Source organism: Carya illinoinensis, chromosome 7 (assembly GCF_018687715.1).
Source record: "Carya illinoinensis cultivar Pawnee chromosome 7, C.illinoinensisPawnee_v1, whole genome shotgun sequence".
In the NCBI taxonomy this organism is placed as follows: Eukaryota; Viridiplantae; Streptophyta; class Magnoliopsida; order Fagales; family Juglandaceae; genus Carya; species Carya illinoinensis.
The window spans coordinates 1,472,529-1,496,382 of NC_056758.1; the positions used below are offsets into that span (position 1 = coordinate 1,472,529).

Here is a 23,854-nt window from a genome sequence, read left to right on the forward strand (position 1 = left end):
TTGGAGAGAAAAAAGCTGGTGGTCATGGCCATCATGTGTAAAGGTGTTTGGCATTAAGCTACATTGGACATCAAGGTCAAAGTTGCATTTGCTACAATTGTAAGTGAAGCCATTACATCTATGACCATAAGCATCACACCAAAAGGAGCTACTCACATAATATGCCTTCGGAAAGAGGATGAGAGGATGTCGATGAAGTGAGGGTTGTTTTTCCCTAGGTAATTCAATCCAAGATTTGTGAAGAAAGAATCTACATTGTAGACAACCATAAAATAGAAGGAATATGTCTTCAATACACTCGTCACATTTTTCATTGTACTCTAGTAAATCCATTAGCTTCAAGTTATGTTCATGACTGCAATGTTTGATTCATACAACATTTTCCCTTTTATCCACTTCTATGTTGATGTTTATGACAGTATAAGCTAATGAATCCTTGGATTTATCATGCCCCAAATCCTCATATTTCAGCTTACTTAATGATTCAACATGCTCCTCATCTTTGAATTCTTGAACAAATATTTCAACACTATCTTCCTCCTTTGCTGCACAATCAAGGTGAGCAACAAAATTACAAATTGAGCAATCATAAACTCTGTAATTTGTGTCCACCTTTCGAACAAAAAGTAGGCATATTCAATAGTTTTCAGATTGATTCGCTTGGAGAGAGTACGCGAGATTAAGATGGTGCTTGTGACGTATATTTTTTAGAGTTAAAGGTAAGAGAGCACATTGCAGGTGTACCATGAATGAGCAAGTGACACAAAAGAAAGATATGCACTTGCCTTGTTTGCCACAAGCATCACAAGTGAAGGACATTGATCTTCGAATGAGAGTCAGAGGGTGATTATGACTTTTGGCTTTTATGTAAGTGGTAAAGAAGCACATTTTGGTTCAAGATCAAAGTTGCATTGAGAACAATGGTAGATGAAACCCCACACGTATGCATTGTAGCCAGCACATTTGGTTTGGCGCTTGAAGAGTGGAACGATGAGAGTAAGAAGATGTTCTGGGTGCAATGAGTGCTACAACTGACGAGGTAATTCAACACATGATTTGTGAAGGACAAAGTGACAATTTCTATAACTATAATTAGAACCCGAAAAATAGTTCCCAGCACCCATAACAAAAATATTTTTCACCATTATATTTTAACTCTTCATTGAAGACCAAATGATGCTCATGGCTGAAAAAGTCCATGACTATTCTCTCTTATCTACAAAACAAGTCTCCTTCCAATAAAAAATATAGATCCAATTGTTCATAATCCTTTATCACTTTGTTTGACCTGCTTTTAATCACTTGCATTCGCATAAGGCAACCTTCAAACTTCCCCCGCATCAAAATGGGATAGTCTTCTTCAAAATAGTTATTTTTAAATCTGATACCATGTTAAAAACTAAGAAGAAGAAGAATATTATTTCATCTATATATTGATTTGTGTACATCTTTACAAATAAATAAACCTACGAGAGATTAAGTATAGAAACATGTACATATGGCAAGTGGACTAATTAGACTAATGCCTAGAATTAAGTGATTGCTAATTTTCTGGAGGCTAAGTATATGGAAAGATATATAACTGTCAATACTCCCCCTCAAGTTAGTGCATGTAGATTCATAATAGCCAACTTGCATGAAAAATGGTGAAAAAGTTCCTTACCTAAGGCTTTGGTGAAGATGCCAACAACTTATTCATTGGAACAAGTATGAACAGTTTTGAAAAGATCCGAGTGAATCTTATCACGAATAATGTGGGAATCAATCTCAATGTGTTTGGTACGCTCATGAAACATAGGATTGTGTGCAATGTAGAGAGCAGATTGATTGTCACAATGTAAGGTGAATGGCTCAGGATGAGGAATGCCAAGGTCAGTGAAAGCTGCTTCAACCGGGTGAGTTCACAAGTGGTGATGGTCATAGCTCGATATTTAGTTTCAGCGGAAGAATGAGCTACGATAGTCTATTTCTTTGTACGCCATGAGATTGGACTAGTACCTAACTAAATGAATTATCTTGTGATGAAGCAACGAGTGGTGGGGCAGCTTGCCCAATCAGAATCAGTATATGCTAAACTGCTAGAGGAAGAGAAGAAAATGTCTTGGCCTGGATTGCCTTTGATGTAACAAAGAATACGCGTAGCTGCAAGCACGTGAGGAATGAGAGGAGCATGCATGAACTAACTAAGAATATTTACTACATAAACAATGTCAGGTCGGGTGATTGTGAGATAGATGAGGCGGCCAACTAGACAATGATACATGCAAGGGTCAAGAAGGAGGCCGCCATCTTGATTCTTGAGCTTCAAGTGTTGTTCCATAGGAAAAGAGGTAGTCCAAGCACCAAGTTGACCACCATCAGAAAGGATGTCAAGAGCATATTTGCTCTGATTAAGGAAAATAAATTTGGGAGAACGAGCAACTTCGAGTCCAAGAACGAATTTTAGAGAACCAAGGTCTTTTGTTTTGAAGTGAGTGGAGAGAACTATTTTGAAAATCTCAATCTGAGAAATGTCATTACCAGCGACCAAGATATCATCAACATAAACAAGAACAAGAGTGATGCTAGTGTGAGTGATGAGAGTGAATAAAGAATGATCAGCCTGAGACTGATGACAACCTACATCAAGAAGCACATTGGTTAGTTTCAAAAACCAATTGCAAGAGGCTTGTTTGAGGCCATAGAGAGATTTTTTGAGCTGAAAAACAAGGTGATGGACACCATGGTGGACCGAGTCTTAAGGATCCCTTGAAAGTTCCAGATGGGCCAATCACAAGGTCAAGAGTTAAAAAAATAAGGAAACAATACAAGGATTGATACAATCCACTTGAGCTGAGTTTGCAAATTTATCAAATAAGACCCCAACATTCAAGATGGGCTTGAAAGAAAAAAATCAACTTTAATTCTTGTGATACAAGCTACAGAGGGGAGTGTCATAGCCTAGTGGTTTAGTGTAGACTTTTTATTTCATTAATTATAAGCATGTGGGCCTATTTTATATTTCTATGGTGTAAATGTTTGTGCCTATTTAATTCATTAAGTGGACTTCTTTTATTAGGTATAGGCGTGTAGTTTAGGATGTTTTGGGTTTGAAAAAGTTCAACCCATGTCTTTTAATTGATGTAGGCCTTATTCAGCCGTAGGGTTTCATGGAGAGATTTAAAAAGACTTGTAGCCTCATTTTGAAAGGAGTTGGACGTGAATGAAGTTTTCTTCATAGAGAATTTTCAGTTTTCTCTATCTGTTCTTTGATTGAACTAAGAACTTATTAAATGTCATTTGTGGCGTTCTCATCGAATCTAGGTTCTTGAAACAAGATTTCAATAGGTTTAGATCATCTTGGCTTTCTTGGGTAAGTTTTAATTTGATTATGGGTTCAAGGAATTTCGATCCCACAAATTCACATCATTTAGTATTCATAGATCAGGCTCCAAATCAGATTTAATTTATCCATTTAATTCTTGCATTTGGGTTTTGTCTTAGGTATGTTCTAGGATTCTCTATTTTGATCTGCAATTACTTCTTCATTCTTGTTAATTTTGTGTGTTTGAATTCAGATCTATGATTTTTACAATTGATTACTCGTGTACTTGATTCAAGACTTCAGATCTGCAAATTCTTTAATTGATTACACGAAACTTTGGTTTAATTTATAGGTATGTAACTTCTAGATCTGTAATCTTTACTTTGATTCCTTCTATTTATGTTTCTTGTTTTTTAAATCAGATCAATCTTTTCTAAAAATTGCAATTATTGTTGCTGCTTGTGACCGAATATGTATTTAAAAAAATATATATATAGCGTATTCAAGGGTTGCTGCATAGTATAAAAAAATTCAAATAAAAAAAGAAAAATTCAAAAATTGCTATTTGATATACTTTGCAATTCGAAAATTGAAGTGATTTAGTGTTGATTGATCTTTATCTTCAAAAGGGTATAATATATCATCTTTATTATCTTGTTTCCTAATTGCTTTTTTCCTCGTACAAATTCTTTGAAATTTGTGTCATTTTATTTTTTTATTATTTCTTAAATTTATTGCTGGTTGGAATAATATAAGGCTGTGTCTTAATTTAGTTTAACTAGTTTTTAAAGAACTTGAAAGGGAAAATAGATCAGGTAAAAGGCAAGAGTGGGTAAGAATAGTATTGAAAACGTCAAAAGAGTGAAAACACGAGTCGAGTGACAATATTTGAGTGTAAACACGTGAGGGAGTATATGAGGTTTTATCACTAACATTCTTGTTTTGTAGTGCATTAAAATGTCTTATAAGAATGACTCAACACTTAAGGAGGAGGCAAATAACTCATTCTTTGTATTGCAGGCTATGCAACAACTATTTGAAAGGTTAAATTTGGTGTTGGGGGAGGTGAAAGATAGGATGGATCAGTAAGAGGTAGTAATTAGAAATCTACAAGGTGGGTCAGATAGGAGGAGACATGAGCTTAGAGTTGAAAATGGGTATGAGAATAAATGAGATGATGAGAATGAGGAAGACATAGCATTTGAAGTTTAAATGGGTGGAGTAGGCAGACCTAGAGGAGGTAGGCATAGAAGAGGACCTAGGAGAAATCCATGAGATCAGGATGGGGTAGATAAAAATGTTGGGAGCATCAAAATTAAAATACCATCTTTCCAAGGTAGGAATGATCCTAAAGTCTATTTAGAGTGGAAGAAGAAAATATAGTTGATTTTTGCTTGTCACTATTATTCAAAGGAGATGAAGGTGAAGCTGGCAGTAATTGAGTTTACTGATTATGTAATTATTTGGTGAGATCAATTCGTGACCAATAGGAGAATAAATCATGAGAAAAATGTAAAAACATGGGGTAAGTTGAAAACTCTCATGAGACAGAGATTTGTACCTAGCCACTACTATAGAGACCTTTACTAAAAATTACAAAACCTTAAACAAGGGTCTACGAGTGTAGAGAATTATCATAAGGAGATGGAGGTAGCTATGATTTGGGCTAATGTAGAGGAGGATCGGGAGGCCATAATGGCCAGATTTTTAAGTGGTTTGGATAGGGACATAGCCAATGTAGTTGAGTTGTAGCCTTATGTGGAGGTAAAAGACATTATGCACATGACTATGAAGGTGGAGAAGTAGTTAAAGAGAAAGGGGGTAGCAAGGTATACTTCAGCTTCTAACACTCCATGGAAACCAAAGTGGGATAGAAATGATCAAGCTATAGTAAAGGGGAAGGTCGAACCACCTAAGGGAAAAGATTAGGGAACTAGCAAGAACAAACCCAAGGCAGATTCCCAATCTTCAAGGAATAGAGATATTAAATGTTCGAGTTCAAGGCACATCGCGTCTCAATGTACAAACAAGCGGGTAATGATTATGCGTGACAATGATAATGTGATGATTGAGAGTGAGAATGATAGTAATAAGAAGCCCGAGTTGGTCGATGCTAGTGATGATGATGGAGTGGAATATCTCATAAAATGTGAGTCTCTTATTAACAGGCGTGCTCTCAATATCCAAATTAAGGTAGATGATATGGAGCAGTAGAGAGAGAATATATTTCATAATAGATGTTATGTAAACAACAAAGTATATAGTATGATTATAGACGGGGGAGGTTTCACCAATGTAGCTAGTACCACCCTAGTTGAGAAGTTGAGTTTACCTTTACTGAAGCATCCTAGACCTTATAAGTTGTAGTAGTTGAATAAATATGGAGAGGTCAAGGTCAATAAGCAGGTTTTGGTGGCTTTTACCATTAGAATGTATAGTGATGAGGTGCTTTGTGATGTAGTTTCTATGCATGCTGGCCTGATTGTGGCATGATAAGATGGTGATTCATAAAGGGTTTAGGAACAGGTACAGCTTTGTAAATGATGGAAAAACAATCAAACTTGCTCTTTTAACCCTAAAACAAGTCTATAAGGATCAATTGAAACTGAAAAGTGAGATTGATCAAAAAAGAAATGGTGAAGCCAAAACACAAGAAAGAAAAATGACAAAAAATAAAAATAAGGATGAGGCCGAAACCGCAAGAAAAAGATAGAGTAAAAAAAATAGAGAGATGGCTGAAAATAAAGAAAAGAGAATAAAGTCACGAGAGAAAAAAGAAAGAGAACCTACGGAGAGAAAATGAAAGACAAAGATGAGTTTTTATGCAAAATAGAGTGAGGTTAAGAGGGCCTTCTTAGCATATCAGTCGATGATTTTTCTTATTTACAAACAATTTATCTTAATCTTGATGAAACTAACCAATCTCTTCTTAGTTTGCCAGTTGTTTTGTTGTAGGAATTCGAGGATGTATTTCCAGAAGAGATGCTGAGTGGATTGTCGCCCATTAGAGGTATCGAGTATCAAATTGATTTCATACCTAGAGTCATTATTCCAAACCAACCAGCCTATAGGAGTAATCCGGATGAGAAAAATGAGCTTAAAAGGCAAGTTGATAATTTGATGAGCAAGGGATACGTGAGAAAGAGCATGAGCCCATATGTAGTACCGATGTTACTAGTGCCGAAGAATGATGGGACTTAGAGGATGTGCGTTGATTGCAGAGCGATCAACAATATTATGATAAAGTATCATCATCTCATTTCTAAATTAGATGACATGCTTGATGAATTGCATGGCTCGTGTATTTTCAATAAAATAGATCTTAAAAGTGGATACCATCAAATTAAAATGAAAGGGGGAGATGAATGGAAAATTACTTTTAAGACTAAATATAGACTTTATGAATGGTTAGTTATTCTATTTGGACTTACAAATGCACCTAGTACTTTCATGAGATTAATGAACCATGTATTACGTGTATTCATAGGCAAATTTGTAGTCGTGTACTTTGATGATATCTTAGTGTACACCAAGAACTTAGATAAACATATTGAGCAATAGAGACCTATGTTTGATGTGTTTAGATGTGAAAAGTTGTATGCTAATCTTAAGAAATGTGCATTTTGTATGGAAAAAGTTAATTTTCTTGATTATGTTGTTAGTACAAAAGGTATTGAAGTGGATGAAGAGAAAGTCAATACCATCATGGAGTGGCCAATGCCTAAAGGCATCATTGAGGTAAGAAGTTTTCATGGTTTAGCTAACTTTATAGGCTTTTTGTTAAGGATTTTAGCACCATTGCTACACCACTCACTGAAATAATTAAAATGAATGTTCGATTTCATTAGGGGATTGATCAACTCAAGCGAATGCATTTGCTATTATTAAAGAAATTTTATGTTCTGCACCCATGTTAGTATTACCTGACTTTAGCAAAATTTTTGAAATTGAATGTGATGCCTCAGGAATAGGAACTAGAGTTATTTTGATGCAGGCTATGTGGCCTTTAGCCTTCTTTAGTGAGAAGCTAAGTGGGGCGACCCTGAATTACCCCATTTATAACAAAAAACTTTATACTCTTGTTTGCACTCTAGAGATATGGCAGCACTACCTTTAGCCTAAGGAGTTTGTGATCCACATCAATCTTGAATCATTGAAGTATTTCAATGGTCAAGGTAAATTAGATAAAAGGCATGCTAGATGGATGGAATACATTGAAACATTTCCTTATATTATCCATTACAAGCAAAGTAGGGAGAACATTGTTGCTGGTGTTTTATCACAGATGTATGTACTTCTTACTTCTATGAGTGCTAAAATGTTTGGATTTTAATATGTGAAAGATGTGTATGCCAATGACGCTGATTTTTTTTATGTGTATATGGCGTGTGATAAAGCGGCATTTGGTAAGTTTTACAAGCATGAGGTTATTTGTTTAAAGAAATCAAATTGTGTGTGCCAAATTGTTCAATGCGTGAATTATTGGTGCGTGAGGCATATGGTGGGGGATTAATAGGACTCTTTGGTGTTAGCAAAACCTTAAAAATTTTACATGAACATTTCTTTTAACCAAGGATGAGAACAGGCATCACTCAAATGTGTGGTAAGTGCATTACATGTAGAAAGACCAAATCTAAGGTTTTACCACATGGGTTGTATATACCCTTACCCGTTCCTAATGAGCTATGGGTGGACATATCTATGATCTTTGTTTTAGAGCTGCCTAGGACAAAAAAATGGAAGAGATTCTATTTTTGTGGTAGTAGACAGATTTGCTAAAATGGCACATTTCATTCCATGCCATAAAACAGATGATGCCATAAATATAGCTAATTTGTTTTTCAAGGAAATAGCACGACTCCATGGTGTACCTTGGAGTATTGTTTTTGATAGGGAAGCTAAATTCCTTAGCTACTTTTGGAAGGTTTTGTGGGAAAATTAAGTACCAAACTTCTATTTTTCACTACTTGTCACCCACAGACTGATAGACAAACTGAAGTAGTCAACATGACTCTAACTCAACTCTTACGCACTGTCATTCAAAAGAATTTAAAAACTTAGGAGGACTGTTTGTTATTTATAAAGTTTGCATATAATAGGACTATGCATATTAATACTTCTTATTCTCCTTTTAAAATTGTTTATGATTTTAATCCACTTACTCCTTTAGATTTAATCCTTTTACCTATTGATGAAAGGAATAGTTTGGATGAACACAGGAAGGCCGAATTGGTGAAGTCAATTCATAAGAGGCTTTGGCTTCAAATTGTGCAGAAGAATGAAATGTTTATTTCTCAAGCTAATAAAAGGTGAAGGCATGTCATCTTTGAGTCAGGAGATTGGATTTGGCTTCACCTATGCAAATAAAGATTCCCAGCCTATAGAAGGACTAAATTGCATTTTCAAGGATATGGATCTTTCCAAATCCTTGAGAAAGTTAATGATAATGCTTATAAAGTGGATCTTCCAAGTGAGTATAACGTCTCTACTACATTTAATGTTTTCTATCTTTCTTCCTTTGATGTAGGTGACGATTCAAGGTTGAATTCTTTTGAGAAGATGGGGAATGATAGGTACAATGGTGGACCGAGTCTTAAAAATCCCTTACAAGTTCCAAATGGGCCAATCACAAGGTCAAGGGTTAAGAAGATCAAGGAAGTAATGTAAAAATTTATACAATCCACTTGGGCCGAGTTTGCAATTTATCAAGTAAGACCCCAACATTCAAGATGGACTTAAAAGAACAAGAACCAACTTTAATCCATGTGATACAAGCTACAGAGGGAGGCAGTATCGCCTAGTGGTTTAGTGTAGACTTTTTATTTTATCAAGTATAGGCATGTGAGCCTATTTTATGTTTCAATGGTTGTAAGCATTTGGTCCTACTTAATCATTAAGTTGACATCTTTTATTAGCTATATGCAAGTAGTTTAGGATGTTTTGGCCTTGAAGATGTTTAGCTTATATCTTTTAATTGATGTAGGCCTTATTCGGCCCTAGGGTTTCATGGAGAGCTTTAAAAAGACTTGTAGCCACATTTTGAAAGGAGTTGAACATGAATGAAGTTTTCTATATAGAGAATTTTCAGTTTTCACTACTTGTTCTTGATTGAACTAAGAATTTATTGAAGGCAAACCCTTGTGGCTTTTTTACCGAATCTAGGTTCTTGAAATAATATTTCAATGGGTCTAGACCGTCTTGGCTTTCTTGGATAAGTTTTAATTTGATTGTGGGTTCAAGAGATTTCGATCCCACAGGTTCACATCACATAGGTCTCCCCCTTAATGCAGTATCCAGGTGGTGGAGTCATGTAGACTTCTTCATCAAGGTCGTTGTGCAAAAAGGCGTTGTTGATGTCAAGTTGATGAATGATTCAATTTTTTGTGGCAACAACTGCCAACAAGTAGCGGCCAATGGTCATTTTGGCAACCAAACCAAATGTCTCATGATAGTCAAGGCTTTCAACCTAAGTGTAGCCATTAGCAACTGACCGAGTTTGTACCTCTCAATGGAACCGTCAGCCTTGAGCTTAGTTTTGAAAACCCATTTACAGCCAATGAGTTTCTTACTAGAAGGAAGTGCCTCAAGGGTCTAAGTCGAATTACCCTCTATGGCACAAATTTTAACAGGCACTGCCCCATGCCAAAGAGAATGACAAATTGCATCATAGTAACATGATGGATCAATGCAAGTGGTGAGAGCAGTTAAATAAGTGAGGTGAGAGGGAAAAAAAATGGGAATATGAAAGAAAAGTAAATAAAGTGTGAGCAGTACCATGATGTCGTGGGCTCCTTATGTAAGGTTGGACAGATATAGTCATGAAGGTAGGTAGGCCGAGTAATGGTGCGGCGAGGATGAGGAACTAGTGGAGATGGAGGTGGTGAGAGAGAGGTGTCGAGAGAGTCATGGGATGGAAAAGACACTATAAGTTCAGGAACAAGAAGAGGAATGAAGGGATGAGAAGAAGAAGAAGAATCAGGAAGATACTAGAAAGGGAAGTATTGTTCTTGAAAGTGACCTCGCAAGAATAAAAAATGGATTGAGTGTCAAAATCGTATAGTTTGTATGCTTTATGAGTACTTGGGTAGCCAAGAAAAACACATTTAGTGGCATGAGGAGAAAATTTATCAATGAACATGAAGAGCTTAAGCATAACAAAGGCACCCGAACACACGAAGGTGATTGTAGCTAGGTGTTTTATCAAAGAGAGTTTTAACAGGTGATTTATTTTAAAGAATGCGACTAGGAGTACGATTGATGAGATATACAACGGTAAGAACACAATCACCCCAAAATTTTAAAGGTAAGTGTGCTTGAAAATGAAGACTGCGAGCAACATTCAAAAGATGCCTGTGTTTACGCTCCACAAAGCCATTTTGTTTAGGAGTTTCAACACAGGTACGTTCATGAATGATACTGTAGTTATGGAGGTATGTTTGAAATTGATGAGCAAAAAATTCTTGTCCATTATCAGCTCTAATGATTTTAATAATAGTGCTAAATTGATTTTGGATAAGAACAAAACAATGTGTTAAATGAGTATATGCTTCAGATTTAAAATGCATAAAATATATCCAAGTAGTGCGTGAAAAATCATTAATAATTGTGAGGAAATAATGAGCCTCACACAAAAAAGTTATATGATAACCACTCCAAATATCACAAAATATACGATTAAAATGAGAAACCCTTTTATTAGCAAGAGCAGAAAAAGACAATCTTGTGTGCTTAGAACAAGCACAAATGTCTCAATTAGAGAGAATACAAGGAGAATTAAAAAGATTAGGAATTGTAAAACTAGAAGAATGACGTAGACGTTAATACCATAAGGTTTTATTAGCATTGGGTTGTGCAGCTAATGCAATAGAAGATTCAGGTCGGTTCACATAGAGCCCATGCAGAGATCACCCCCTCCAATCAGCCTCATCGATTATGGGTCCTAAAACAAACAAGTGGTAGAAGAGAATAAAATAACACTAGGGGTCTGAAGGGTAAGTTGGGGAACAAATAAAAGATTGAAGGAGAATTTGGGAACAAAATAAACTTAAGATAAAATGAGGGAAGGGGAGAGGACCAAATTCCTGTCCCTTCGACGGGAACATGCTGCCCAATGGGTAGCTAAATAAGCTGCTAGGAGTCAAGGCTCCTCAAATCAGCAAACGATTCCTGTCGGTGGCACATATGGTAGTTGGCGCCACTATCCACCACCCAGTGGTGGTGCCAATCGAAGGAAAAAATAGAGAGGGCAGAGGAAATGTTACCGACTAAGTGAGCTGAAGGATGGGATGAGAACGACAATGTGAGCAAGGAGAGAAGTTTTTGGTACAACTCCGGCGACAGACCAAGGACAGGAATGGAAGGATTGGCCATATGAGCAGAGGGTAGGGATCGATTAGGCTAATATCATGTTAAAAATTGATACTATGTTAAAAACTGAGAAGAAGAATAAGAATGTTATTTTATCTATATAATGATTTGTTTACATCTTTACAAATAAATAGACTTACAAGAGACTAAGTATAGAAACATGTACATATGGTAAGTGGACTAATTAGACTAATGCCTAGAATTAAAGTGATTGCTGATTTTCTAGAGGCTAAGTATATGGAAAGATATATAACTATCAATAGTTATTTTGTAGAAAAACAATAAAATAAATTATAGACAAATAACATATAAGCAGAGATCAATACTCACAACAACTCTATACTAATTTTGGTTGAGGGGAACCAAGACAGTGCTTCTCTTCCTCCTCTTCTTGTTCTCTCTTCTCTTTTTTAAGGTTATTATTTTCCTTTTTGGGTAAATAAGAGAAGCTGGGCCAAAATGTTATTGATTTTCAAAACTTTTAATGGTGAGAACGTAGAATAATGGCTTGATCTCTTACAACCTTGCATGTGAAGAGTCAAAAGAATATAGGAAATCACCTGTAATATACTAATATTCACTCATCCTTCAGAAAAAAATAATACTTAGTAATAAAAAAATATTATCTAAGCAAATATAATTTTCTGAGAGTAAGAACAAGGCCCACAATGAATATGGCCAACTTAAGGCAAGTCCAACGTAAAATGAGTCCAAGCCCAAATTAAATATTAGAGGGCATTTTGAGTAATGGTCTTGTACACTTGACTAAATGAGTTAATGGCCTAAAGGCCTAGTATCACTTTGAAATGAATAATATGCCTGGAGAAAGCAAAAGGGACCAAGAAACAGTTACGTAGAGGTCGGTGTCGAGAGAATGAAGAGAGAGGAACAGCTAACGTGACTGTGAGAGAGAAAAATGAGAGAAAGAGAAAGAGAAATTGAGAGACAATTCAAAGTGCTGCTCTAGCTTGAGGGCTTGGATCAGGCAACTGTAAAGAAAGATAGGGGAGAGAGAGAGAGAGAGAGAGAGAGAGAGAGAGAGAGAGAGAGAGAGAGAGAGCCTTACCAAGAGAGGGGTAGAGGGTGGCGGAAGCGGTGTGGTGGCTGGCCAAAATCGACGGCGATGAAAGCTTCAAGGGAGGAAGAGTGAAAAGAATTTCAGACTTGTTAGGCATAAGGTTGACAGAGAAGAGAAATGAAAATCATTGGAGGTGCAAGATTGTGCAATAGAGACTTACCGAGAGAGAAGATGCCACGGATATGGGGTGTCTAAGCTACTGTGAGGACTAACGAACATCCTCTGTGCGTTATGGTGGAACACTGGAGTGAGAGAGGGATTTCGGTACCGTTAACAGAGAAACACAACGGCAAAGGGGAAATGAGAGTGATTTTAGCTTGAGCTTATCGGAATCGTGCGACGGTGAAGAGAGTGAATGGCTGGCTGTTTTTGGGTGTCTGCTGACAAGGTGGCTTGGCTTGAAAATCTGTGATGTCTCGGTTTGAGGAAGGAAAGGCTACAGTGCTGTGAGAGTTGGTTGTTGTGTTTCAAAATTACAGAGGTATAGAAGATATATAGAAGGGAGCGGATGTTCGACGTGTTCAATTTGGAGTCAAACAATGGCTGCCATAAGCCAACAATTCAGTCATGGTACCAAAGAAGAGAGGGAATCAAACAATGGTTGTCGTATGTTACAGGTTTTCTAAACAAATAATCCCATTTCTACATATCCTATTGCCATTTGTGGTGGTTGAGTTGAAACAAAAGAGCCCATGATGAAACACTACAATGCCATCCTACCTTTGTTAGACAAAGGCAAAATGATGACTAAGTTTAGACAAGTACATGGGCTGATGAACAATACATCAGTGATAAAATATGTGATATCCTTGAGCAGGCTTATTGATTTTTGTGCAAATAACAAAGCTGGAGACTTCAATTTTGTGGAGTCTATTTTTAGCCAAATTGAAGTGCCTAGTGCATACATTTGGAACTCTATTATCAAAGCTTACTCAAATAGCAACAACCTAGATGAGGCCATGTATATTTATAAAGAAATGCAGTGAAGAGGTTACTTGCCGGACCATTTTACGTTCCCTTTTGTGCTCAAAACATGTTCAGTAGTTACAAATCCACATCACGGGAAATGCATTCATTGTCAAATTTTGAAAACTAGGTTTGAATTAGATGTGTATACGTCCTATAGTTTACTAACTATGTATGTATCCTGTGCAAATATGGTTGCAAGATTGAAAGTGTTTGATGCTATTCCTAAGTGGAATGTCGTAGCTTGGACTAGTTTGGTTTTTGGATATGTTAATAACGGTTGGCCAAGGAAGGCAATAGAGGTTTATAAAGACAATGACATGGAGTTTTGGGATGTAGAGCCTAATGAAATAACCTTGGTTAATGTATTAGTTGCATGCTCTCATAGTAGAGATATAGATTCTGGAAAATGGGTACAAAGTCGTGTCTACCAACTGGGATATGATCTCTTTGAATCAGAGTAGAATTTCAACATGATACTTGCAACTGCCATTATGGATATGGATGCAAAATGTGGTAGCTTGGGATACGCAAGGAAATTGTTCAACAAAATGCCTCAAAAAACCTTGGTTGGTGCTTATAATCAGTATGGCAGGGTTGAGGAGGCACTATGTCTGTTTTGTGACATGATGATTGATGGGTTTTCAGCCAAACGCAACTACATTTTTTAGTGTCATAGGTGTCTGTGCTCAATTCTGGACTTTGGCATTGGGATAAAATATTCATTCATTTGTATTGAAGACCAACATTGTCAAGGATATTACAGTTGGAACTACCTTGGTAGACGTGTATGCCAAAGTTAGAGATGCAAGAAGTTCGTATAAGATCTTTTTTGCATTGCAACAGAAAGATGCGATTGCATGGATGAGGTTTAGGTATGCACGGGTATGCGAAGGAAGCTCTAAGTACTTTCAAGAGAATGCAAGAGGATCCTAATGTAATCCCAAACGAGATCATATACATTGGGGTTCTATCTACATGTAGCCATCTTAGGTTGGTAGAAAAAGGTCAAAGACACTTCACTTCAATAGCAGATGATTACAACATAGAGCCAACAGTAGTGGTTGATCTCTTGATCCGAGCAAGCTACTTTGAAGAGGCAAAGAGGGGAGTGAAGAAAATGCCAACCCAACAAAATCACAACCAAAATGGTTGTGACATTTATGGAAATGTGAATCTAGCTGATCAACTGAGAAGCCGTATAACAGAGATGGAACGTCGAGGTAGCGGAGTTTATGTTCTCCTTTCCAATATATATGCTAGGGTTGGTAAATGGCAAGAAGCAAGCTAGCTAGAGAGCTGATGGCACATAGAAGGATTGCGAAAACTCGAGGGCACAGTGCAATTGAATTGAAATTGTTGAACTTGTAATTATTTGTGCAATTTTACTTTACAATGATTTTAGATTATTTTTATCAAATCTTGCTCCTTTCCAAGGAATTTTGAAAAATAATTCATGAAGATTGACGAAAGTTTAAATTATCCAAGCAGCTATAATTATAACAATCCATCGCAAAATATTTTATTTTTATTAAAGAGATCCCAAGTCTGTCAATAAGAAAATTGACAACAAATCTATATCTTGAAATTATCATATACTAAGTCAATAAAAAAAAATTTGGGCAAAATTTGAAGCGTTTTTGTTTGAAGTTGAAGTCATTCCACTAAGATGTATTCGACATTGAACGTGGAAAATGAACACTTGCCAATTGTTAGCGACAAGTGGAAAAGATTCTAGCTTTGAAATCAAACTTCAATAGATTTGACAACCTGTAAAAGTGGTTTGTGAGGTATGAACAACAATCTGAAATATAACTTTTTGGGATTGATAAAAGAAAAATAAAAAGAAGGTAATTTCTTAAATAGATCCTTAAAAATCATGTTCAACTGAAAAGGAAAAATGTCTGTCTAGTTAATCATTTTGCCCTTACAAGGATGTTGTAAAAACTAGTTACACCAAACAAAGGAACAAGAAGTCAAGACCACTAATAGGGTGAGGTTTGAATACATTATTAAAGTTACGAGAATCTAAAGAAGCCAGTACAAATTAACTGCTCATTTGACTCAACGATAAGGAACAAGGCGCATTCAAAGTCCAAGTTATTGCAAGAATTACCACGTGTCCTAGATGGAGGGTAGTTCTTCATCTTAGAAACTTTCATCGGCAACATGTTATGCAAAAACAGAGCCGACTAAAGTAGTGGTGTAAGCAAAGTAGTTACAAGGAAACACCTAGTAGAATCGAGAAACTCTCTTGTTTAATGGATCTGGAGCGAGTCTGAGTATCTAGCTTAAAGGAGCTGGACTTCTCAATTGACACCAATGCATTACATGATGATTGAAAATGCTGAACATGCTGGTGGTTTACAGCCTGATTAGTCATCTGGATCTGATTCAGAGCACTATGATGAGAAATCCCTGTATACATCCAAATATTCATTAGAACCTCAAAATTTTTCAATTAATTAGAGAGATGAGCATTGTCACATGGTGGCCACCTGCTATGTCATTTTGCCATTTCAGGTAGGCACCACTCATCAATATTGAAATCACACTTGACACATTCAAAGGATAGGCTAGCATAAGAGCAGCATCTGTCACATGGAGTGTGACCCTTAGTCCTCTGGACACAACATAAGAATGTTCACCACTCATTTCCTACAACAATTTCACGCTTACAAGGGAAAAAAGCAGTATGTTCACTCCTCATTAAATTGGGAAATTAATAACAAGCATTATAAGTTCTTGAACCATTGGCAACAAAATTAAGAAACATGACATGGTTCGAAAAATGTTCAGAATAACTCTGGACTTCTAATATTAACTCTGCTAATTGTAAATAGTGACGATTCTACAAAGATGTACATAACTAGCCTAACTCCCATCAACGCCACACTCACGTAGAAGTACTCATGCATATGATCACCACAATATTTTAATGGGTAGTGTTATGGGTTTAATTCAAGTAAATAGGTGTAGATGTTGGAATTAAGTTAAACATGGAAAAATGGCAGGGAGTGACTTCTTCAATTAAATTCAGGTGATTTTGTAATTAGGGTCGGGATTATTGATCATCCATAACTTAAGTAATGGGTAATAAATAGCAAAGTAAGTTGGATACAAAAGTCATGAGTTCTTGAATATCTTAGCAAAATTGCTATGTGCAAATTAATTTTCATGTTAAATGTGGTGGTGATTTCCTTAATTAATTTTATATATGTTATCAGTTGATTATGGATCTCCAATTAACTTCAGCCTCAATGAATTTGCATAAACATCTAATCTACTTATCATTTATATGGAAAAGGGGTTGCTAACATGTTGTTAAGTATTTTGTAGTAACCCATAAAATAGTAGCTACCTACTAATATGATCAATTAATGTCTATATATACACAAATTATATGTAGCTGGATGGATGGTGATGTTAATTAGGAACATAAAAATATATATTTATATTTATATTTATATGAGATTATTGACGTATGTACGTACTTACAAGAGTATATATGGCCTAATCAATCCTGTTAATTCAATGTAATTACATCTTCACTCATCATAAATATATAATTAATTTTAATTCAACCACCTACACTTCTTTTCTTCTTTTAATAACCACGAAATATTTATTAAACAAAACAAGTAACCATATATTAAAATCAAGTTTAATTTCTGTTCAACAAGAAATTAGTGGATACACATGAAGTGATCCTTACAATAATTCTCCAAGTAATTTCTATTACATGTAAATGTCAAATATGTCTTTCTCTCAATTTCACTATACGCACCATGGGTGAACAATGAAATTACACTCGGCACATCCATAAGCTAAATCTTTGAAATCAGCAAGATCACCACATTTCAAGCATCGAGAAGTCTTCTGAACCAAAGCAAGAGGATGCTGGTGAATATTATATTTGAAAGTTCTTTCATACTTGAGATTTGGATATTTTTCGAGAATACATTCAGGATGAGCTGGATAACTACAATCAGCACAATAATAAAACCGACACTTTGGATCTCGTGTGCCTTCACAAATATCACAGTAATATTCACCAGAGTTATCTTCTGAAGTATAACAAAGTATGAATGGATGATCATGTTCCTTGTAGTTTGTCATATGTGGTAGTGTCAAACACTTGAAGTCAAGAGTGAATTCACAATCAACACAACTAAATTTGTGTTTTCTATGTGATCCACAAGAACTACACATTTTGTTTTCAGATGACCTAGCAAGAATTAGTTGGTGTTGTTCGGGACTAGGATCTATAAGGATATCAGGGATTAAACTGCACAGGACATCAAGGTCAAAGTTGCATTCGTCACAACGATAATTGAAGCCATTACACGGATGCCAACAACCATCACACCTAAAAGGCTTTTGTTCTCTCAAGAAGATCAATTTGAGGAGGTGTTGATGAAGTGAATGTTGCAATTTTTTTGGTAATTCAGCACACAATTTGTGAAGAAAAAATCCACATTGAGCACGTGCATAAAATGGAGGAAAGACAGACCTTATGCATGCATCACACTTTTTGTCAATTCCAAACTCATCAGTAAGTTTTAAGTAATGCTCGTGACTCAAATGCTTGATTTCTGTCAAGTCGATAGATTTATAAGGATGATCTTCTTCATGTTTCAACATGCTTGTAGTTGATGACCCAATGGATTCTTCATCTTTAGAGTTCAGCACAAATGTTTTATCTTTCTCTTCCTTGCTTGTAGCACAATGAAGGTGAGCAATAAAATCTTGACTTGAGCAACAATAAGCCCAATAATTCGTGTCCACCGTCTTAGCACATAGTTGGCACACTCTACGTTTGGATTGGTCAGCAGGAAGAGAGAGATGAGATTGAGAGGGTGCTTGTGCCTTATTACTTTGATGATTGATGATAAAAGGACACAATCTGCGTGGGCCACAAATGAACAAGTGGCACACAAGTAAAACCTACCTTAATTTCATTCCCACAAGCATCGCAAGTGAGGGAGATCATAAATCTTTGCACAAGGGTCAATCGATGGTCATGAGTTTCAACTCGTATGCTTGATGGTAGTGTAGTCAATGGTTAAGATGTACATTCTAGGTGGACCATAAATAAACAGGTGGGACAAAAGTAAGGCATGCTATTGCCTTTCTTCAAACAATGATCACACGTGAATGGCAATAATTTCTGCAAAAGGTTCAATGGGTGGTCATGATTTTCAGCGTTTTTGGTGAGTGGTAGAAATGCACATTTAGGACAAAGATAAAACTCATGACAAGGAGGACACTTATATTTAAAGCCAAACTTCTGGGACTTGCAATTAGCGCATGGTTCCATAGTATGTAGTTCGAGGAGAAGAAGATGTTTGGGATGTAAGGGGTGCTGCAACTCACAGGGATATTCAACACATGATTTATGTATGTAGAAACTGCACTCTTTGCATTCGTAACAATAAGAATTGGTTACAAATATGTTGGAGCATATTTGACAGAGACCATAACCACCTTGGATGATGGGGGTTAACGTCAATGGATGATGGTGGCTGAAATGTTGAATCTCCATTGCTCCCTGGCCTCTCTATATTTCACACATAACTAATAATAAATATTTTGAAAAGGAGAGATAAATTATTTAAATTAATAATGACTGCAAGTTTGCAAACCTATTACATATATATATAAATGCACGATGTTGGTATACCCATGTCTAAATTATTCTTACCTGAAATTTGGGATCAGATTTTCAGATTCGATGGACCTCTGATCAACTCTTTCCAAAAACTATAGATCCAATGGATGGCTAGTTTGTTTTCTAGTAATCATATTCTAAACTAGCTCTTGTTGTCTTCCCTTCTGCTAAAATGCATTCCTAATAAATAAAAAGACAAAAAAAAAAACAAATGAACAAACAGCTGGTCATTATAAACAGGAAGATTGGGGGAGAGTAATCAGCCCCACTTTAGCTTTCATCCATATGATTTGTAAAATAAAAGTTTGTAATGATTAAAATGAATCATGATATATATATATAATATAAAGAAGACTTCACGAGCATCATTTATTGTCTTATTGGCCACGTAAAGTACTATACAAATAAAAATCCAAACATTTAGAAAATGTTTTATATAATAAAAAAGTATGTATTAGATCTGCCTTTTTTTAGTACTTTCCTTTCGATGGGATTAACCAAAGCACTAAAAGATTCTTGGAGTAAAGCTTTTTTCACTCTTTTTTCTCATCGAAGAAAAGAATGGAGTTGTACAATTGAGAAGTGAGATGATCTCATCTCATCTTATTTCAAAATTTCTCATAATTTCTTTTCAAATATCACACAAATACAAACACTTTTCAATTTCAGATCTTCAACTTTTTCATTTAATCATTATCTAATCATTACAAACACAAATATTTTTTAATTTTCAATCTTCAACTTTTACATCTAATCATTAATTAATCATTACAATTTTTCCAAAATTCCAAACAAAACAATTCAACTTTTTCAAATTCAAAAAACATTATATTAAAAAATTATATTCTAACAATATTTTAATTTCATAATATTTTTATTCAATTTTTTCTCCTTTCTCAAAATCTAATAAAACATCTTAATTACTATTCACAAATTATTTCATTACTATTTATATAATTCCCAACTCATCTCATTACCCAAACCATTCTTAGAGCTTTTTGTTCACTCTTTCATCTCATGGAAGAAAAGAATAGAACTATACGATGGTATGTGATATGCATGTGTCAATGATACTTTGCATGCACAAATTGTAAAGTGGAGGCCTTAAAATATAAAACATTGGTAGCCAACATCTAGACATTACCGGCCTCTCGCTACAAATAATTAAATTCTCAAAAGAAAAATGCTAGATACCTAAAAAAATTATTATTAAAATTTTACAAATTTATCTGACATGTTATAATATATCAAAGTTATTATATAGTAATAATTTATAAAGTCTATCAATATTTGACACTTTTCCCTCCCATCGAAGAAACAGAAAATATAGGGTCTATCATACTAGACCCAGATCAGTAAAAAATCCAATAATCATCCTTCCTTTTTTTCATTTTGGAGTAGTTAAAAAATATATAGTTCTTTTGTTGATAAATTGGAGGATTAGAAATATGAGTATTGCTTTCCAATTGGCTAAATTGATATTGATAGTTAAAATGTAATTCTCACGATAAGGCTAAGCTACCTCCGAGCAAATTCTAAAAGAAACTCCAAGTTAATGGTACAATTGGAGCTACATTGAAATTATTATAAAGAGCAAGAACTACTCCCTCCCAAGTAATATTGTGAGATCCTGAACACCACCTACACTTATTAGTCAGTATGAGATATTACAATTTTCTCCCATTAAATTCACAATACATATGGTCAGGATAAACTCCGATACTATGTGTAACGCCACAAGGGAAGGTCTAACCAAATTTGAGTCATTATCCAAAATGATAGGGTTGGGCGACAGGGCACTGCCCTTCGACACCCAACCTGCATTACACCCCGCCCCACCCCCATTATACCCCAATCCAGCCTAGGCCCACCCACATTATACTTTGTCATTCTCCTTTTTTCTCTTCTTTCTCTCCCTTTGCGGATTAGTTGTTCTCTCATTTTCCTAGTTTCATTTTTTATTTACTATTTTTTTTTAATTTTTTCTAGCCCAGCATGTTGATAGAGCTTCTTTTTTTTTTAGTTTTAATTGAAAGCTGATCATGCATTTGCAAAATGTCTCTACCCAATTAACAGAGGAAGAATGTCAAATCTACATTTTCCACCTATGACTTTTGCAAAGAATGGCTGGATGGAGGAGGAATCAATTACTTCAAAGTTTGGATAAGTATCAAGGATGGTTGCGACACTTTTTTTTATCCAAAATAGATAGTCGTCCTTCGTCATAAGCTTACAAAGTAATTTAGTGATGAATATTATCAAAGAATTTTTTCACACTTTCACCTCAAAAAAGAAAAGAATGGAACTGTATGTATGATTAGAAATATTGAAAGAATATATTATGCACATATTGTTGATGATACTTGGTGGGCCCAAGTTGTTAATTGAGCGGTACTAAAGCATAAATGCTACACCTATAAAATATTACAAAAAAGAATGTTATACATATCATGTTAGATAGATGTGATACGTTTTATTTAATTTATATGAACCATCATAAAATTACTAGGCAGTTTAGTAGTATAGATGGCATCGACGTACTTCCAAACTATTACATGAATCATCATAAAATTACATTCTAATGCCCAAGACTTCAACATGATTTGATCTTTTGTAGAGATTTTTGGGTTTAGTGGTTCGCTCTTGGATCCTTTATTCTTTAATCACATTATTTGTGAGAGACTAGCAAAAAGCTAGTTGGGGGTGTGATAAAGTGTCAAAACTGCATGATTAAGTTGTTAAAGTGAATAAATTATTTAACCAAAAATGAATTAAACACTTAATTATGCAGTAGATTATAATACTAGTCAATTGAGAAATCTTGATATTTTGCACTTAAAAAATTTGTAATGCAACTGGTTGTAACAAGCACACTCAAACTAATTAAAACAAATCGGAGTTGATCTTCCAATTGTACCCTTATAGTGCTGAAATCTTAATTATTGTAGGGCAATTAAACTGGACATGGCCAACAGAGAGAACCACGAGATTGAGGGCTGAAAGGGATTTGTACACTAAAGGGTTCCCTCTTTCTATGGTGGGAGCACATCCTAGTGACCAGCCCTGATAGATTGTGGAAACTGCAATGCAAGAACCAAAGCAAGGATCCCTAGAAATCGTGGCCTCAAGATGGCGTAGGAGCTGGCCTCAAGCGTACTGCAACATCTAGACATCATGGCCTCAAACTGGGCAGCAGACTCACGCACGCGAGACTGCAAGGCACGATCGCATGTGGCCTCAAGTGTAGAAGTGCAGCAGAAATGTTCTGAAAATTGGCACAAGCAGCACTGCCAAGGGCATATAAAAGAAGAAAAATCACACTGAAAGGGGGTTAGTTTTTCTTGGGACTATTTCTTTTCACCGTAGCCTTGCTTTTGCGCTAGCAACCCTTCTATGAGGTTTAGTTTATTTGTTTTAATTTTTATTTTCTGAAAAGATGATGTTAGGCTAACTTCGTAGCTTGAGTTATGGAAAGAGTCTCAGTTTGATTTGGGTTTTGGGTTAATGAATTTTCTGTTGGTGTAAACTTTTCTTTACTTTGTTGCAAATCAGATTTTGATTTGAGAATCAAAGGACTCTCTTGCTCTTGCTTTGTTGTAGGCATAAAGGCACACCAGAGGCTTGAATTTATCAAGGTTTCCTTCGATCAGATGCTATTGTAATTTTGGTTGGTGATATGGTGAAGACTTTTAGAGAAATCGTGCATGTCCGAACATCAACTTTTCATTTTCCAAGAATCGATTCCTTGACTGGATTGGTGATTGAGATTTAGTACCCCCAAAATTAACTAAAGGTTGGATCAAAAAGAGGCCCTATTTGCAGCTCAAGTGTTTGATGTATTGTCTTTTAGGTGTTAATGTATTGTCTTTTAGGTGTTAATTTTTCTGCAATTTTTAATTTCCTTGCACCCGTTTTCCTAGCATTCATTTTTTTCTCATTTCTTTTAATTTACAAGCATCCAAAAATTCGTTCTTTTGAAAAAAGAGAAAAGAGCTTTAACCATTTTTCATTAACACACTCCATATCAGTACATAAACATACTTTTCTTGTTTCTCTTATTAGTTGTGTAAATAGCACTTTCACAAACAAGTTCCTCACACAAACGCATCACATTACGTACTTGCTCAACATGAATATTGTTGTCCCTGTGGAAATGACCATGGAACTCATCCATGTATTACTTTGATAGTTTTTGCACTTGGAAGATAGATTTAAAAGGCCATCAAATTTTTGGCGTCATTGCCGAGGACAATTAGTGTTTATTAGAGCATTCCCTTACTGCCGAAAGGACGTTTGTAGTGCTGTGAACCTCTTCACGGCTCGGGTGACTTTTTTTCTATTTGTTTTCATTTTCTTTTATTTGCTGCTCTTGTTTGTACGACTGGTTGGACTAAAGACCAAACTTCTCGATTGGTTAGGACAGAATCACTATCATCTTTTAACTCTACATCCCTTTCTCTTAAATTTT

The 23,854-nt window shown here is 35.6% G+C and overlaps 2 protein-coding genes and 1 pseudogene across 2 annotated transcripts; 1 reads left to right on the forward strand and 2 right to left on the reverse strand.

The window, feature by feature from the left end:
• Positions 1-369: 369 nt before the first annotated feature.
• LOC122315410 (uncharacterized mitochondrial protein AtMg00810-like) lies at positions 370-5,313 on the reverse strand. Its single transcript, XM_043131286.1, has 3 exons — positions 5,253-5,313; positions 2,185-2,619; positions 370-545 (listed from the first exon to the last, which is right to left on the reverse strand). Exons 1-3 carry the CDS (start codon positions 5,311-5,313, stop codon positions 370-372), a joined length of 672 nt encoding a protein of 223 aa, XP_042987220.1.
• Positions 5,314-13,441: 8,128 nt separating this feature from the next.
• On the forward strand, positions 13,442-15,086 carry LOC122315414 (annotated as a pseudogene).
• Positions 15,087-17,443: 2,357 nt separating this feature from the next.
• Positions 17,444-18,777, reverse strand: LOC122317145. The gene has a single exon (XM_043134081.1). It carries the CDS (start codon positions 18,357-18,359, stop codon positions 17,493-17,495), a length of 867 nt encoding a protein of 288 aa, XP_042990015.1. The 5' UTR covers positions 18,360-18,777; the 3' UTR covers positions 17,444-17,492.
• Positions 18,778-23,854: the final 5,077 nt, after the last annotated feature.

Excerpts from the sequence above, each read along its gene's own strand:
- LOC122317145 (XM_043134081.1), bottom strand. The coding sequence starts at position 18,359 with ATGTTGAAACATGAAGAAGATCATCCTTATAAATCTATCGACTTGACA.
- LOC122315410 (XM_043131286.1), bottom strand. The coding sequence starts at position 5,313 with ATGTGCCTTGAACTCGAACATTTAATATCTCTATTCCTTGAAGATTGG. Across the intron at positions 2,620-5,252 it reads AGATTGGGAATCTGCCTTGG|GTTGTCATCAGTCTCAGGCT; the intron begins GTTTGTTCTTGC and ends TTCTTGATGTAG. Across the intron at positions 546-2,184 it reads TTATGTAGTAAATATTCTTA|CAAAGGAGGAAGATAGTGTT; the intron begins GTTAGTTCATGC and ends TTGATTGTGCAG.